This window comes from Petaurus breviceps, unplaced genomic scaffold (assembly GCF_028583685.1).
Source record: "Petaurus breviceps papuanus isolate PSGF00001 unplaced genomic scaffold, PetGlider_PUasm1.0 186, whole genome shotgun sequence".
NCBI lineage: Eukaryota > Metazoa > Chordata > Mammalia > Diprotodontia > Petauridae > Petaurus > Petaurus breviceps.
In genome coordinates this window covers 48666326-48684039 of record NW_027185798.1, presented here as the reverse complement: position 1 = coordinate 48684039, position 17714 = coordinate 48666326, and the positions used below count along the sequence as shown (strand labels likewise).

The window sequence follows — 17714 nt, the reverse complement described above, 5'->3', positions numbered from 1 at the left end:
ACTTCTGACCTCAGTTCTTTACCTGCTGGGGTTGGGTTCATAGGAGAAGGGTTGTGTTCTCGTTCTCATAGATTTGGCTAGTGGATTACAGACAAGGGAGTGTCACCTAGTTGAATCAACTCAAGGTGTCTTTACTGACTATCCTCATTAAATATCTTTCTCCTGCTATGGTTAAGTGAATTGCTTTTTTTTTTTAACTATTAAGTGACATAAAAGTGTCTAGTTTTGTTCTAATATCATTAACCTAAACTACAAGGGGATTGGCCTAAGTTAGGTTCCTCCCAAAATGCGTGTGATGTGGAGTCACTCATTTGTTTTAACCATTACTCCCTGCTACAATTCACTGGTTATTTAACCACAATTCTCTGATAACATTTTGTGCTTTTGTTTCAGAGTGGGATCTGGTGCCTATGAACAAGTCGTGATAAAACGCTAATGCAGAGCTTTCCTTTGGATCTCAGATGCTGTCCCTTTTCCCAAACTCTTGTGAGAAAGTACACAGAAGAAGATCCAACAGTTTCTTCTGTAAAAAAGGAAAATGAACATTGGTTTGTCTTGTTCATCTCAAAGTGCCTCTTTGTTCCATGACAGGACACTTCAGCATGGTAGTTAGTACAAGGCACCATTACACAGTGAGGGGCCGTGTGCAGGCATAAGTTGCAAATGTACATATTAGTGAAATATTTGCTTTCTACTTAGAAAACATCCTGTCTTGGAAAGGAAAATAAAGGCTATATATTTTAAGTGTCATTTCTATATTCACAGTCAGTGATGTTTGGAATTTGACTTTAAGGAGAAAGCCCTTTTTTTTTTAACTGATAGACTGTTAGACTCCAAATTTATAAATTCTTCCCATATTAATAGAGTTTTTTTCAAGGAACTCTGCCTGTATACTACCTATCACTACCAAATTGACATCCGTTTTCCAGGCATTGCTTAATTTAAAATATGGCTCTATGCCTTTAGGGAAAATGCTTTTCTGTGATCTAAATATGCAAACCATCTATTGCTTCTAAATTTGTCAAACATAAATACACCTGCAGTGCCCAGGAACAGGTACATAAAAGTTAAGAGGAGTGAGTGGGATTAGCACCATCAGACCGAATTCTCGTATATGGTATTGCTCCTGTTCGCTAATCGATAGGGAAAAGCCATGGGCACAGCCACTCTGGAAGTGTTTCCTGGTAAGCTTTTGAAGTTTAACATCCAATATATTAGGTCACCAGAAGTCACCTTGTCCCAGCTAGGCATTCACTTAACTCACAGAATGATGGAGTCTACTGTTTTTAGGTGCAAAGTCTCAGAGGACTAAAAGTAAAACTGTCATCTCAGTGGAGCCAGGGTGGCCTTTGGCACAAAATCTCAGCTCTGTGTGAGCCTGGAAAATGAATCCAACACGACATGGGATAGAACACAGCAGACCGATTGCTGCTTGGCATTGACTATGTGGATTTGTTTCTTCTACCAGCCCTCTGTGATCAGGTACTAAGTTTTTTCCTTAACCATGCCCAAAGGTGCCTTGAGAAAAGGAGGCGAAGCAAAACCACATCAAAAAATGCAGAGACTGTGTAGCTACTTCCACTTATTTATGGGATGAGTTGTTTCTTATGGGGGGTGGGGGTGGTAGCAGTTGATACTGCAGCATACATGTGAAAGAGCTTCACCTTTTTCATTATGAATCATTTAATTGCTGTAACAAAATATTAATTCTTGATGAGTGATTGCCAGCCCCTTAATTCTCAGACCTGACATGCTGTGTCCAAGAAAGGCATTGCATCAAAATGTCTTGCAAATAGAACTTTTTGGCAAAAATATTTTCATTTAGACTAAATTAGGGAGCAATTATAGTATTTATTTAAATGAAAACAATTTGAATATTCAAGTTTTATTTTTAGCCTAGTATTTAGAAGTTTGGAGCAGTTATAACAGCAAATGGTAGGGCTTAAATGTTTTTTTCTGGTATTCCATTGTTCGTACATGCATTCTGCAGTTGCTTAATGATACTTTGGCCCAATGCTATTTTTAAGTATAGGGCCTGGGCTGGGTTTGTTGGGGTTTTTTGGGGGTGAGGGAGGGAATTGTGGAGGTAGGTGGAACTAGGCTTGTGATTTCATTAGTTTAGGAAAATCTTGGAATGAATATTCTCCCTGCCATTGCAGATTAAAAATAAAGGGGAAGTGATAGTTGTTAAAGAATACTTAGAATGACTAGGGTTTGAGTTTCCTGAATCATTATTTAGAAATTTTTTCAGAGCAGCAATCATTGAGATTTAATGAGGAAAGCTTATTTTAAAAAGTGAGAAAAAGTTATTTGCAAACAGCATATAGACTGTCCCATATATTATAAAAAAGAAAGTAAAGGACAATTTTAATAGAGAACCAAAAGTATCATTTAAAAAGAGCTATTTCTTAATGGCATAACATTGAAAAACTTATTTTTCTATTGCCCAAATATTGTTTCTAGGTTATATTTTTTATTGGAATTATATCTGTTGGCTTTGTTGTATGAAGATGAGAGCCAGAATGTTTTTCCATAGTGCAATACTAGCTTAAAATAATAATAAAGTGTGGAGAGAAACGGGAAAACTAAAAACATATCTTTATTTTAAAAATCCCAAAGCTACCAGTAAATCTTGATCTTGGAACTGTCCAATGTAAAGTTGGAAAATGTTTTAATAAATATAGGCATTAATTAGGAGAGGGAAAAAGCACTTGCAAGTAAGTGCCTTTAGGAGCTGAATTCAATGAAAGCCTGTAACATCATTTTACTTCTCTTTCATGTTCCATTAGTATTGCATTCATGGATTTAAAAACAATTTTTTTCCAGTCTTGCTACAAGTTTTGAATTATTTAATGTCTGATTAAACATCTGCATTCCTTTTCTAGTTTGATTCACTTAGAGTTCCAGTTGCCTCAGAATATCACAGTAGTCATCAAGCATATTTGAAGCCACAAGTCTAATTTTTATTCTGATTTACAATTAGAAGATCTAACTCTAAGAACTAGTTGCGGTTTTAATAGATTTTTAAACATTAAAAAATAAATTTTAAATACTTAGAACCAAAGAAGGTTTGGAAATCTGAAAGAGGGAGATTTTTTTCCTTTTTTTCTGATTTTGTCCCAAAGAAGGGCATTACTACACTCTTAAGGAATATAAGTATGTTTTGGAATGTTAAGAAAGACGTAAGTAAAGATGAAGGAAAAAACTAAAATGGTTTCTTTCAGAGGAGTGTATCAGAAAAGATCTAAATGAACATGTGAATTACTCTTTCGAATCTGACATTCTAGCAGGACAAACACTGAAGTCTATCATTTTATCTCATTCCAGGGACATGCCAGTAATAATGTTAATAACCAAAGTGGTTTCCTCTGACAATGCTTGGCTTTTATGTAGAGGTGGCAGGAGCCTTAGAGTTCAGTTACCTCATTTTATAGATGAGGAAACTTGTGGCCCAAGAGGTGACATACCCAAGGTCACACACTCAGTATCTAAGCCAGGATTCAGACCCTGCCCTCTGGCTCCAAGAACACCTAGGAGCCTTTAAATTCAACCTCATAGTAGCTTGAAAGTAGTAAATATCCCCCCAGCCTTCAAATGAAAACATGCTCAAATAAGATAGCAATGAATGTCTTCCAAATAATCAGGGATTTAATATAATTATAAACATTTGAGTCAATATGGTGTTAGTAAAATGGAATAGGAGTCAGCTGACGTCGGGTTTTAGTTCTGGTCTTGCAAGTCTCCTCTCTGGGTATCAAATTGTCTGTAAAATGAAAGGACTGGACAAGATCATCTCTAACTCAAAGGGTTGGGATTCTAATAGAAGACACTATTGGAGTTCATCTCCTCCTGACAAAGTCTAGTGTGATCTTTATAATATCTAATGATTGTTCCTTGCTATCAATGAATAATAAGTGTGTCCAGACTTTCTGTGGGATGGTGCATCATGTGGAAAGTCACTAATTTGATTTTCTTCTACCCTGTTTATGAGATACTGTGCATAACTTAATAGCTTAGTATGGGAAGAAGCACCTTTGATTCAGTGTTAATTTTTGTTTATTCAGTTAACAAAACTATCGTTAGTTGTTAATTCTTGATAAGAAATTCTCAGCCTCTTACTCTCAGACCTGACACACTGTGTCCAAAAAAGTTTTCAGGTACCAGTTTGTACTAACAATCTATTAAACCTTTTAAAATGCACTAATGAAATGGACATATAGTAAACCTACCTTAAAAGTCCACTCCAGGAAAAATCTCCTAATATATGGGATTTTCCTAAATAAGACGACACAGCAAGCATAAAGTAGATATTTGGCTGGTCTTAAGCCAGTTTCCCTAGAGATCAAAACTGGCAAAGGCTTTAAATTCTGTGGAAAATGTATACTTTGTTTCCAGACTTCTGTGGTTACTTTCTATTATAAAAACCCAGAAATATCTTGCCAATAAAATACTGGTGGAATTTTACTCAAGCAGGGCACTTTGTAGCTAATTCCATTTGGTTGTTCTTTGGAAATGAATACAGGCAACGTTCCCTTCCTCTTGAAGGTTAATTCAATCTGTGGAAAGAAACAAAATCTGTGGAAAGAAACAAAATCTGTGGAAAGACAAACCCAAAGAGGTAGATGTACTTTATTAATTGTGAAAATATTTATCAATTAGTATCTATACATATGTGTGTAGTGTATTTTGATGAAGTGAGTCCATAAGTATTCTGCTTGGATACTTGGAAAATGACCTTCATACTTAGATATAATATTTTTGTGCTTAAATTGTACAATGATAAATCCAGGAAAACGTCCCCCTTTTTTTTACAGCTGATTTTTTTTTATCGTAAAGTATTTGTAATAATGTAAAAGTGAGTCTTACACATGTTAAATAAAAATCATGTCTTAAAGTTTGGTATGTTAATATAAATAGAGTGGGAGATGTTCTCTCTTTACGTCTGAAAATTGGGAAGTGAGAGTCTAAATTTATAGAAGACCAAGGTGTGTCTTCTTTCCTAGAGCTTTCCTTTTATTTCATTAGACAAAATGTATGGGGAGTAGTTGTCACTGCTACCATTTTACTTCTTCAGCTTTCTACTCCAGCCCTCTCCAGATCATCTCACCCAGTTTTATTCATAGGGATAGGTATTGAATGGACCTGTGGCCTCAAGGCCACATGTGGCCCTCTAGGTCCTCAAGTGCAGCCCTTTGACTGAATCCAAACTTCACAGAACAAACCCCCTTAATAAAAAGATTTGTTCTGTAAAACAAAGGCCACACCCAAGGACCTAGAAGGCCACATGTTGCCTCCAGGCAAAAGATTCCCTACCCCTGGATTATGCACACCTGTTATCTGAGAGAATGATTGTTATGCTCCTGGCTGTGTGTGTCCTAATGATGATGGGGCTGAGCAAGCACTCTGGCCCCTTGCTAGAGGGCATGGGTGACCAGCAACTCCTGACTGGTTGTTGTCCATCCTTCCTTGTGACTGAATCCATATCCAAGAAAGCTGAAGAATGAAGCAGGAAGAACTGCCTCTTCAGTGAACTACAAAGGTTAGGAGAAACAGCTTCCAATGTCTTTTAAAGGTGGCTTCTTTGTGAGACCTCATCCAGTGCCCAATTTCTGGTGGAGGGAAAGGGATTTCTCTGCCCTCTCTTCAAATAGCAATGGTGACTGTGTGCACATGGCAGTAAGAGCATGGGTCAGGCCTGTGATGGGAGGAGAGAAGGAAAACATGCCCTGGTCCCTTCAGTCACTTCTGTTACATGATCAAGAATTATACCCTAAATTCTTAGCACAGAGAAGTAGAGTATTGGGTGGGATTCTGAAGGCAGTCCCTCTTGCTGCTGTGCATTTAAAAATCTAGAAAACCAAGACATCAAAGGTAAAAGGAAACAAAGAACCTCAGGGTTGGAAGGGACCTCAAAGTTCATTTAGTGCAGGCCACAACTGAAGAACAATCCACTCTACAACACCCCCAATCTTCATTCTCCACTTGAAGAAGCGTGGGGAAGGAGAGCCTGCACCTTTCAAAGCAGCCCATTTCACTTTTGAACAAGTCTACTTCTTAGGAAACATCTCCTTACATTAAAACAAAACTTGCAGGTGCAATTTTTACCAGTTCCTCATTCTGTCCTCTGGAGCTAAAACAAACCTAATCCTTCCATTTGACAGCTTCGTTGAAACTTCCCTTGTAAGAAAAAACTGTTAAGCAAATGACCTACAAAATGACCACATGTTCCAGATATGTGGAGTGTATGCAATATTGCATCTAGTTCATGGATGTAGGTGAGTCCTATCTCTCCATCTAGAGAAGTGTGCTTTATCATCTGTTCTAGAGGGTAGACATCTGTCCTTAAAATCACAGTTCAATTTCTTTTTGACACTTTAATCATTGTGTATTGTTCTCCTGAGTCTACTTACTTGACCCAGCATGGTGACTGAAAAAAAGGCCAAAAACATCACTATATATATATATATATATATATATATATTTTTTTTTTTTTTTCTTTAAGAGATCAGTGGGGCAGCTAGGTGGCACAGTGAATAGAGCACTGGCCCTGGAGTCAGGAGGGCCTGAGTTCAAATCCAGCCTCAGACACCTAAAACACACAAAAAAAAACTAGCTGTGTAACCTTGAGCAAGTCACTTAACCCCAATTGTCCTACCTTCCCCTCTCCAAAACAAAAACAGATCAGTGGAATACAAGAAAGTGTAGCTCCACCCCCAGTTAATACAACCAGAAGACCCAGCAAAATCAAAGGAACAATAAATCACTTTAGGAAGACTAAAGTGTTCTAATCATTGAATAAAGACAGATGATACAACACAGGAAATATCTTATGATTGGCTGAAATAAGATGCCACTGGCCTTGTCTGTAATACAAGCCAGTTAAAAATGATGCTTATGCAGCAGCATGTCAGTGAATGGTGGTAGAATCCAATAGTTAAGAACTTCTGAGAACGTACTGTCCTGGGAGAGAGAAGGGGAGGAAGGTATAGAGAAATGTGCTTCCTCCTCTCCTTCCTCCTTCCTCACCTGCCCTTGAACAGGTGACGACCACCTTGTGAAATTTGGTCTTAAGATCCAGAGTTCCCACTAATGTTAGTAGCAGTCCCCAGAGTGGCTGATGGCAGCATCTGTTTCAGGAGCTGAAGGTTAGACCAAAGATAAACCAGATATATTGAGGAAAGACAGCTTGTAGTTTCCAGGGTGTCCCCTCCCCAATCCACCTTCCACAGATAGACAAAATAATCTTCCTAAATAAAGTGCAGGTCTAAAACATCACTCACTTCCTCAAGAATCTTCTGTTGGTCCCTGTTGCCTTTGAATTAAACACAATCTCCTTTCATTGTCGCTCAAAGCCCTTCATAATATGGCTCCAAACTGCTTTTCCAAAACATTTCACATTATTCCACTACATACTTCATGTTTGATTCGTTTTGCAGTTGTGTCTGACTCTTCTTGAACCCATGCAGAACCAGAACGCTATACACGGTAACAGCAGCAAGTGTGCCATAACTTTTGTTATACTTAGTTCTTCTGAGTCATGCAATCATCCAAGGCAATTCCAAAAGACTCATGACTGAATGCAGACAGGAGCATACTATTTTCTTTTGTTTTTTTCTTTCTCATGGTTTTTCCCTTTTGTTCTTTCACAATATGGCTAATGTGGAAATAAATACTTTTAATATGATCTGTATCGGGCTGCATGCCATTTTGGGGAGAGGGAGAATGGAGGGAAGAGGGGAAAGTTTAGAACTCAATCTTATAAAAGCAAATGTTAAAAACTAAAAATAAATAATAAAAAGTTATTTGCACACTTTGGAGTGGTTTGCCATTTCCTTCTCCAGCTCATTTTATAGGTTAAAGTGAGGTGGAGTTAAGTGATTTGTCCAGGGTCACACAGCTAGTGTTTGAGGCCAGATTTTAAATTACAAAGATGAAATTTTCTAACTCCAGGCCTGATGCTCTATGCACTGCGGGCCTTGCCACTGTCCCCGTGCCTTTCAGCAGGCTGGAATGCATCTTTTACCTCAGCTTCTTAGCATCCTTTGCTTAGAATCCTTTTAAACCGAATTTATGAACCAGTTGTTATAGGTTCTCTCTCTTTTCTTATTAGTGTTCTAATCCTGCCACAAAGTATCTCATTTACCCATATTTACAAATGGTTCTCCCCAAAAGACCTTAATCTCCTAGATGACTGACTTTGTATCCTCAGCACAAGCCTTGCATTATTTGAATTGAATTACTGCTTCTACTTGGTACCAGAGGACAATAGCACAATAGAAAGTACAAAGGATCAATTTTGGGCTTGCTATGCAGAACTTCCCAAGTCAGAGATGTTCAGCAGTGGAATGGGCTCTCTTGGGAAGTAGGGCTCCACTCAACCGGGATTAAAAAGCTGTTGTAGCAGTAATATTTTTGTTAAGCACAGACTCAACTAGACGTTTTCCAAGTTACTTTTCAACTCAGAATCTTTATGAAATCTTATGCACCTGGAAGCTTCTAGGATCCTTGAGGCACCTGCTCAGAGTCCTGGGTGGTAGTTCTGGTTTCCACTTTTTCCAGTAAGCCTACATGTGGTATGTCTCTTCCAAATTAGTGTAAGTATAAGTATTACTTTCCTGACTGAACAGGTAAATTCAAGTCATTTTACATTTTAATAAGAGCACGGAAGATTGACAGCACAAGCCTCGACTTTCCCAAGCGAACAAGTCTGGCTGCTGTTGGTTTTTGTCTGACACCGAGTCTGACTTCTGCACACCACATTTGTTTCTATGCCTACAATCCAGTCAGGGTGCATAAAGCGAACACCAGGTTGCTGTGAGACACTAGAAAATGAAGAAATCCCATATGTAATTGATGCAAAGACGGTGTGGCTCAGTAAGCAGAGCCGGGAAGGCCTGGATTAACTCTCAGGTCTGACACATACAGGTGAAATTGCACTCTAGGAAGTTGAAAGAAGGGTGTTTTTCCTTCAGTGAGGTCCAATCCCTGTCCCTTTTCAGTATGGTTCTTGTAACACAAATTTAAGAAAATCAGGAGACACAACAGGACGCCCAGCAGCAGAGATTAAAAGCTTTTAAAAGGAAGGAAGGAAGTGCTGGAGGAAAATGCACCCTTCTGAAGCTGGGCACCCTTTACAAGAATGCTCACTTCAATGTCCATCTCACGTTAGCCTTTGGGTGGCTGATGCTGTAACATTTCCTCCTCCCCCTACATTCTGTACTGCTCCCTCACATACTTAAGCTTCCTACTTCCCAAACCCATGATTCCTCGTCCCTTCATCTCCCTCAGTTTTTCCTCAACTTTCATAATCAAAAGCACCAACTTATAATTGTGCAAATGTTCCAATATATGACCATTTGAGAACTCGATAGCAGGGTTCCATTTAGCTCCATAGACGACAAAACAAAATGAAGGGAAGTACAACAGGCCTTTACAGGCACAGGTGGGAGAAGGGCAAGGCAGAAAAGCAGCTGATAAATCCTCCAACAGGGTTGCCAGATCGCCTTGGCATGGGTTAAGTAACATCTACCCTGCGAGTTCCAAGAAAAAAATGTCTCTCTCACTAGGGATATATTTTTGTCATTAATGCTTAGCACAGAAGGGCATAATCTAGCCCTGTGATCTAAAAGTGCAGGTGCTTCTGCTCATGTGTTTCTGATAAGGAGAGTCAGACTAAGGCAGTTTGAACCAGAGGTGTCAAACCAACAATTAGATTGAATGTCACTGGGACATATTTAACAAGACAAAAATGACAGAAAAAACCACATATTACCATTACGTATGTTCTATGTCAGTATGTAGCCCCCAAGGGCTCCATTTCTATTTCATTTTGGCACTACTGGTTTACAACGTCAATAATTTAAATTTAACCCCAAACCTCAAACTAATAAAATTGTCCTAAGAGTCCTACAGAGAAAAAAAAACCAGCAAAGCCCCATTAAGATTTTTAATTCCCTGAATTTGTGAAAACAACAATGACTTAGCAGTGATCTTCATGGTCATCCCCATCATTGGCAAGTCTCAGAGCCATCACCAGCATATTTCCTCCCCAAATCATAAGTCATCCCCATCACTGTCACTCAAATCACAGTCCTCTTCATCAGCAATGCTCATGGTGACAGAAGAGCCGTCACTGCTCAGCATCACTTCATCGGCAATTAGCATTTTTAATGTCTCAAGGTCACCACATAGGTGTCTTATTTTGGGGGAAGAAAAAAGCCTTTCCAGAGGTACGTAAAATACATTTTCAATACAGAATGGTTTGGGGGTATCCTCAGTGGGGTCATCACATTCAGGCATGACAAATTCAAGCTCATCACCAATATCACTGTCATTCTTTATCTTGAGATTCTCTAGTAGAACTCTCTTCATTTTTAAGATCTGAGAAAAAACTTCATTGGATACTGCCTTCCGCAGGTACTTTTCTTCCTTCAGGCTTGGATATATCACTGTACCAACCTGGAGGGAGCAAAAAAATTTCAGATACTATTCTGAAACACAAATGATGTTCTTCAAGCACAGGCGTGTGCACATGCACATTGATCAAGAAAAAAAATCTAAGCAAAACCACACTATAAAACGATTGTACTCTAGAGAGAAATGGGGGAAAAATATAAAATATTATTAGTTGAATCTTAATCTCCTGAAGGACATCATAAGAACTTTATGAGGGCTATTTAATTCTATTCAACAAATATTTATTAGCACCCCTAATGCATTTATATCATGCTTAATTACTATGTGGACTGATAGGCACTTGGGATATAAAGACAAAAATTAAGATGGTCCCTGTCCTCAAGGAGCTTACTGAGGGGGTAAGAATGGGAGCATGTAAGTGAAATATAAAATAAACAAAGTGTATAAATTTGTGACAGTGAAACACTAGCAGCGAGCATAGAAGGTTACAACTCATCTGAAACGTGAAGGAAGCTCAAAATTCTGAGTAAGAGCACCGGCTCCAGTATCAGGATGACCTGGGGATTGAATCTGGGCTCAGATACTTAGCACCACACCAATAACTGGCCATGTAACCTTGAGTAAGTTACTTAACCCCAATTGCTTAAAAAAAAAATTCTGAGTAATCAGGTGAGGAGGGAATGTATTCCAAGTAAGCAGGACAGCCCAAGCAAAGGCATGAAGACGAGATAGAACGTAATAAGGCAGGTGGGCTGGAACCTAGTGTTAAGGAGAGTAACATATACTAAGGCTAAAAAGGTAGCACAGAGGATACCAAATAACAACAACAAAAAATCCCACAAACCAAATACAAAAACCAAAAACTGACAGTCCCTGCCTTCAATGAACTATATTTAAATTTTCAGAAATTCTAAAATGTGAGATAATCCAATCAAGCAGACTAAAGACTCATTTAATTTTTAAGGTCTATTGGAAAGGAATAGGAAAAGAAAGAGGATATTTTCTTCACAATACTTTTTACCCTGACACCTGTGGGAAGTCACAATTTTTAATGTACATTTAGAAGCAGTGGCTTTAAAGTGTAAATCTTCCAGAAGAGTTTTATCAAAAATATGGGATTACTGAGCCAAGTTGAAGCAATGAAGATATCAAGAAAATGAATAGCTGCCTCTGACCCAGCAATTCCACTGTTAGGAATATACTCTGGGAGTTTTATCAACAACAAGCATGCTCTGTTCAAAGATTCTCATAGTATTATTTGTAACTTCTAAAGACTGGCAAAAACTTACATGCCCAACAAGAGGAGTGAATAAATAAACCATGACTCAGTGATGTAACAGAATAATAACATTTATACAGTTTTATAGATTTGTAAAGTGTTTTAAATTCTTATTTTATCTTCACATATAATAATTCACAAATAATAATAATGAAAACAGCTGTGAAGTAAGCATTCTCATTCTAGAGAACCTGAAGGCTATGAGAGGGTGACTTTCCTGGGATCACATAGCTACTGTGTTTCCCTGATAAGACCTATCCCGAAAATAAGCCCTCCCCTTACTGTGTAAGATTCCTCTAAAATAAGCCCTCCCCCGAAAATAAGCCCTATTGAGATTGCTACTGTGGTGAAGGTGATCCCCTGCGCTACACGCTACATTACGATACCCTCTGTATGCACCATCCTCCCCTCCCCCCCCCCGTGAAACGCACACCGCGCTCTAAGCTGCATCCAATCAGAGCTGCAGCAGTGAGCACATCATCCTGTTCTTTATTGAATTCATTATTGAATAAAGGTACATTTTTTTGTTCACATTTACCTGTTTATTAAAATTGCTGTCAATGTTCATTAAAATAAGCCCTCCCCCGAAAATAAGCCCTCTGGTGTTTTTCTGTCCAAAAAATTTAATAAGACAGTGTCTTATTATCGGGGAAACATGGTAGTGAGGTAGGACTCAAATTCAGGTATCCTGACTCCCAGTCTAGCACCATCCCCACTTTAACACTTCCATGCCTACTATAATATAATTCAGATGAACAAGTATGAGCAATAGGAAGAATTACAAACAGACCTTTATGAAATAATTCAAAGAAAAGCAGAATTAACCAAAATTCACTTAGATGCAGTTTATCGAAACAAATTAGTTGAATACTTAATTTTTAAACAGTAGTGAAACAAGAATAGATGTGGATAACTATGTATTCACTTCTCACCTCCATTCCATCTGGCCCCCAGCCTCTCCCTGGCCAACCATTTCTGAAGGCCTGTTCTCAGGTTTCCCACCCCTTGACCTGTCTGTAGTCTTTGACCCTGTTGATGACCTCCTTGTGGGTATTCTCATCTCCCTGTGCGTAACACTGCTCTCTCCTGATCTAAAGACTTCTACGTTTACTTTGCTAAATTATCCATATTCCACCCCCTACATGAAAGTACCCCAAGGCCCTGTCCTGGTCTCTCTTCTCTGTGCCCTCTTTATGAGCTCCTCTACTCCCATCTGTTCAGTTCTCTTCATGCAGCTGATGCCCAAATCCAGTTATCTAGCTCTAATCTCCTGAATCCTGGACCCACAGTACCAAATGATTGCTGGGTAACTATATCTAAATGTCCCAAAGACATCTCAAACAACATGTATAAAAAAATTTTCACAATTTTACCCTTAAACCTGTCTCTACCTCCAGCTTCCCTGTTTCGAAGGTACCATCATGTTTCTAGTCATTTATGATTCACAATCTTTGGGTCACCCTTCACTCTTCCCTCGGACTACCCAACCTCCAATCCCATCAGTTGCCAAGCTTTGCCATTCTACCTTCACAACCTCTCTCATAGCCATTCCCTTCTATTTACTCACACAAATATATGAGGTCCTTAGGTCCTTATCACTACCTGCTTGGGCTATTGCAACAGCCTCCTCACTGCCTCAAGTATCTTCCCCCTTTCAATTTCATATGTGCATGCTATCTCCTCCCACCACCACCCTCCCCACCCCCAGTAGACAGTTCCTTGAGGAAAGGAACTGTCTTTTTTTGTCTTTGTATCATCAGGTCCTAGTACAAAGGCCTGGCACAAAGGCATTTAATGTTTCTTGATTGTTGGCTAATTTTACAGTCTAAATAGGCCAGCACTGTAGCATCAGTAAGCTAGAACTAAAAAAAAAAAATCACACTGCTTAGCATTAACTAGCTTTTTCAGCTTTGCCAAGCTTGTTTTACCATCCCCTACATTGGTTAACAAGAACAACAATTGATTCAGGTGTCAGGGAGGTGACACAAGAAAACCCACCCTAAACACAGCAACATCCCAGCCATCTTTTCTAGTACTAACAAGGGGCTCAACTTTTTTTTTTTAATCAAATATGTAGTTGAGAAAATTATTCTCTATTGCTGAGTTGAGGAAACAACACTTCATTTTGAAAGTCTCTTAGCCTTACACTCTTTCCTACAAAGATCATTAGTAAGTCTGCATTTCATCTTAAGATTCTTTAAGAAACACTTACTGTTGTGTGAGTGCATTCTACAGTTTTTTCATCGTGTAGAGATTCAACAGTGTTTGTTTTATTTTTCACAAAGACTCCTATCTGAGTACAGAACCCAACAGCCTCAGCTCCAGGTGGTGGCTCCCCTAATCCAGTAAACTCCACTGAATAACCGTAGCATCTGGCTGCATCTAAAGCCCTAAAGGGAAACAGACAAATTATTATCTCTTTCAAGTTATATACTTTAATTAGTCAACACAAGATCAAATTATATCAGGTCCATAAGTCTAATCAGAAGAAATTTCTTTCTGAAATAGCATAGTTTTTCAAGTGAACGAAGTTTTAAAAAAACTGAAGTTTCATTCATATAGATAGCTCTAAATATACATCTATACTAAACAGTGTGTATACTATATAGATATATAATATATACACACAATATGTACATGAGACAAATTATAAAATGCTTCAAAGTGCAAATTGTCAAAAGAATAATGCTTTACTACTTAACCTGGAGATCATTTTTTTCCCCAAAGGCTAATGACATCAGGTTGATACCTTAAGAGTGGTAACTATAAATCATTCACACCAAAAGAGGAAACAGTGCGGATCAAACACAATGCCTATCTAAAATTTATATTTGACTTTGAAATGCAGTAGATAACAATGACTCAGTCATTTAAGCAGTCAAACACAAAGGCCTAAGAATTTGTCCAAAAAGCCCAGTTTGTCTTTAGTGCTCTGACTTCTTTCTTGGGCCTTCTGGAGAAGCAGCATGGTGTGTGACAGAAAACAATGAACTTGCAGTAAGATGTCAGTTTCATTCTTGGCCAAGTTATTTGCCAGTCATAGGACCAGGGACAAGTTGCTAAACCATTCTGAGCCCACTTCAAATGTCTGAAAAATGAAGCTGATACTTTTATCTCCTTCATAGAGCTGTGAGGAAATTAAGCTTCTAAGTGCAAAATGTGAGTATAAGCCACTGTTACTCCTGAAGAGCCCTGCTGTTCTTTATCCAAGCCTACCCAGCCCCAGAGGCTCCCTGGTGCCTTCACAGAGTCTCTCTACTCATTCTTTATCAGAGATTGCTCAATAAAGAATTCTAGACCAGTCATTCATTTCTCATTATAAACAGAAGCCAATATGTTTCCTCTCTCTAGGGGTGTACAGTTTAAATCACATTTCAAACTAACAAATGAAAGACTTTGTTCTCGAATCAGTTTTTACTCACTGACTGAATAGAATATGGGTGTTTTGCTTTCTGGTGAGGGGAAAGGAAAGGTCCTTCTCAATGACCTAATACCATCAAACACGTAAACCCCTACTTTTTTCTGGCATAAGGTTGTCTTTTCTCAGTTATTTATTTCCTCTCTGGCTACAATACCTAGTTTAATCCTTGACAGCTGACAACAGGGGGTAGGAAGCCACAAGTGAGGTAAAATAATCGACTAGGTAGATAATCCAGTCATAGACAAATGAAAACTATCTAAACTGAACAGAGAGAACCAAAAGGACAAAGAAAAACAGCATTTTAGCACTTAAATATTTGATTAATTGACATACAAGTGACAGATAACTGGTGAAAAACTTAGTATAAAAATTCTAGAAATCTGAAGAAATCCATGGCCTGCAGGGAATTTGTTGCTTTCATTTCTATCATGCTCACTAATGGCTAAGTGTGGTCAAAAATGCAGGCTTGGTCTTCCTTTTAGGGAAAAAGGGCTGTCTGGCACCTACTCCAGGGAAAAGGAAATGCTTAGAGAGAACGAGTGCTTCAAAGGGGAAACAGAAGCAAAAGGGCATCACAACCCACGTCACAACTGCAGCAAAGGAGAGGAATGAGACAGAAGTGAAAGGACCAACAAACCCTGGGAATTATTTAATTAGTAGATGGCTGTGACCATATTGAGTTGGAGAATGCAATTTCTTATGCTCCACAGAAAGGCAATGCCACCAGGGGAGATATCCTAGGAAGAAGAGGTTAGTTCTTGTGATTGGTAATGCCCTGACCAACCACTTCAAGGCAACCACGGTAACTTGACATGAATAGCACGTTCTGGTTTTCCTGTGGCATGTGAATGAAATATGATGAGAGATTTATCAAAACTAACAGCTAATAATCACTTCAGGTTGAACTGGGATGAATGACATCTAATTAAGGCTATCCAAAAATATGCACCTTAAAAACTTGCAAATCTGATCAAGAAAGCTCTAAGTTGAAAATAAAGAAGAAAACTGCCCACATATATATCTACTAAACCAAATACCAGAGATAGTACACCACAGGAAACAGAGAAGAGAACCATTTATTCATAGGAAACAATATCCAAGAAGGGTAGTAATAAAACTTACAGACTCAAATGTTGATATACTACAGAGTATGTATAATAAACCATATGAAAAAGATTCTAATTCAAGGAGTTAAATTTGACCTCATGAGAATTATTGACAACTGATGAGAGTATTATCTAAGAGCCTTATTCAAAAGAAACAAAGCAAATATGACAACCTCCATCAGATATAATCATCTTCCTCCCCTACATCCAATCTTCTTCTACACATCTTCTTCTATTCCTATTCCTTCCTAGGGCTGAAAGTCTATGACTCTCTCTTTTCAGCCCCATGCACTCTCGTCTAAGCCGTCCCAAGCCTAGACAGTGCTTGCTCTCGCTCTTTCCATTTGTCTTTCAGAATTCATGCTTTCCTTCAAAGTTCACCTATCACCTCCACAAAGTCTTCCCTCATTTCTACCTCCACCAACATGTTTCTCTCCTCAAATTACCTCATATTCTTCTACACATATCACATAGGCTCACACTGAAAATAAATGCCTAGAGGCGGGGTTCCTTTGTTTCTATCCTTGCACACCCTTTGATGGATCTATGATCAAGGTGGGTGCTGCCTCCAGCAGTGCAGATCCCAACCCATGGCATCTTCTCATTCTTATACAAGTTCTCCCACAAATCTACAGGGCTTTAACTTATACGGGCCACCTTCAAAATCTCAACATAAAGTGGCAATGGTACACAGACTGGGCAAACGACTGATTATCTACCTCCTATGACCGGCTACTTTCCTTTCTTGGAGAATCTCTCTTATGTTGCCACTTCTGTGTAGTTCTTCACTGGAAATATGGTGTAGCTTGTTCATGTCTACACATCTCTCCAATGCCATCATGGTGACCTGAACCTTAAATTCTTTGGAGACTGGTACATGCCACCATGTTTGGTAACCACATCACCAGAATATTAATGTTACAAAGATGGGCCTTTGCTTCAGAGAGAAAGTCATTAAAAGCAGCACAATTGTCTCAAGGAGCTCCCAGTCTAATGGGGGAGACAACATGCAAACAATAATGTATACAACAAGCCCTATATAGGATAGTTAAGAGTGAGAAAGACTTCTGCTACAAAGTGGAATTCTGTCTGCAAAATGAAGGAAGCCAGGGAAGTCAGGAGGTAGAGATGAGGAGGGAGAGAATTCCAGGCATGGGGAACAGCCAGTGAAAATGCCTGGAGTCGGGAGCTGCAGAACCCACAAAATGACACAGAGAAGCTAACCTCCTGTTGAGAACAGCCCGGCAGGCCGGCAGGCCAGCAGGAATCAGCCAGCGCAACGCTCTGGGAGCCGAGCCCAGCACCACGCCGAGGCTTTAGCCCCAGGGCGGGCCTGACCAGCTGCCAGCCAGAGGGACTCCAGATCAGCAGCAGCTGTGACCGTTTCCAGATTTATCAATACATAGATGCGAAGAACAAGGTGAGAGGCCAGTTCAGTCTGGACTTTGGGGCCCAGGAAGTGGGAGTGAGTGGCTTTTACCCCCAGGGCGAG

The 17714-nt window shown here is 39.1% G+C and overlaps 2 protein-coding genes across 6 annotated transcripts in view; one reads left to right on the top strand and one right to left on the bottom strand.

Annotated features, from left to right (window-relative positions):
* EEIG2 (EEIG family member 2) overlaps positions 1 to 4914 on the top strand; it is a 78754-nt gene extending 73840 nt beyond the window's left edge. For all 5 annotated transcript variants that reach the window (XM_069090488.1, XM_069090485.1, XM_069090484.1 and 2 more), the window contains exon 11: positions 394 to 4914. In XM_069090488.1, coding sequence (XP_068946589.1) covers positions 394 to 436 — 43 coding nt within the window. In that variant the 3' untranslated portion in view covers positions 437 to 4914. The remainder of the gene's footprint in view (positions 1 to 393) is intronic.
* A 5018-nt stretch (positions 4915 to 9932) lies between these two features.
* The window catches only part of HENMT1 (HEN methyltransferase 1), a 31773-nt gene continuing 23991 nt past the window's right edge, over positions 9933 to 17714 (bottom strand). The window contains exons 6-7 of the mRNA XM_069090481.1: positions 13908 to 14085; positions 9933 to 10458 (exon numbers count right to left, since the gene is read on the bottom strand). Coding sequence (XP_068946582.1) covers positions 10054 to 10458; positions 13908 to 14085 — 583 coding nt within the window. The 3' untranslated portion in view covers positions 9933 to 10053. The remainder of the gene's footprint in view (positions 10459 to 13907; positions 14086 to 17714) is intronic.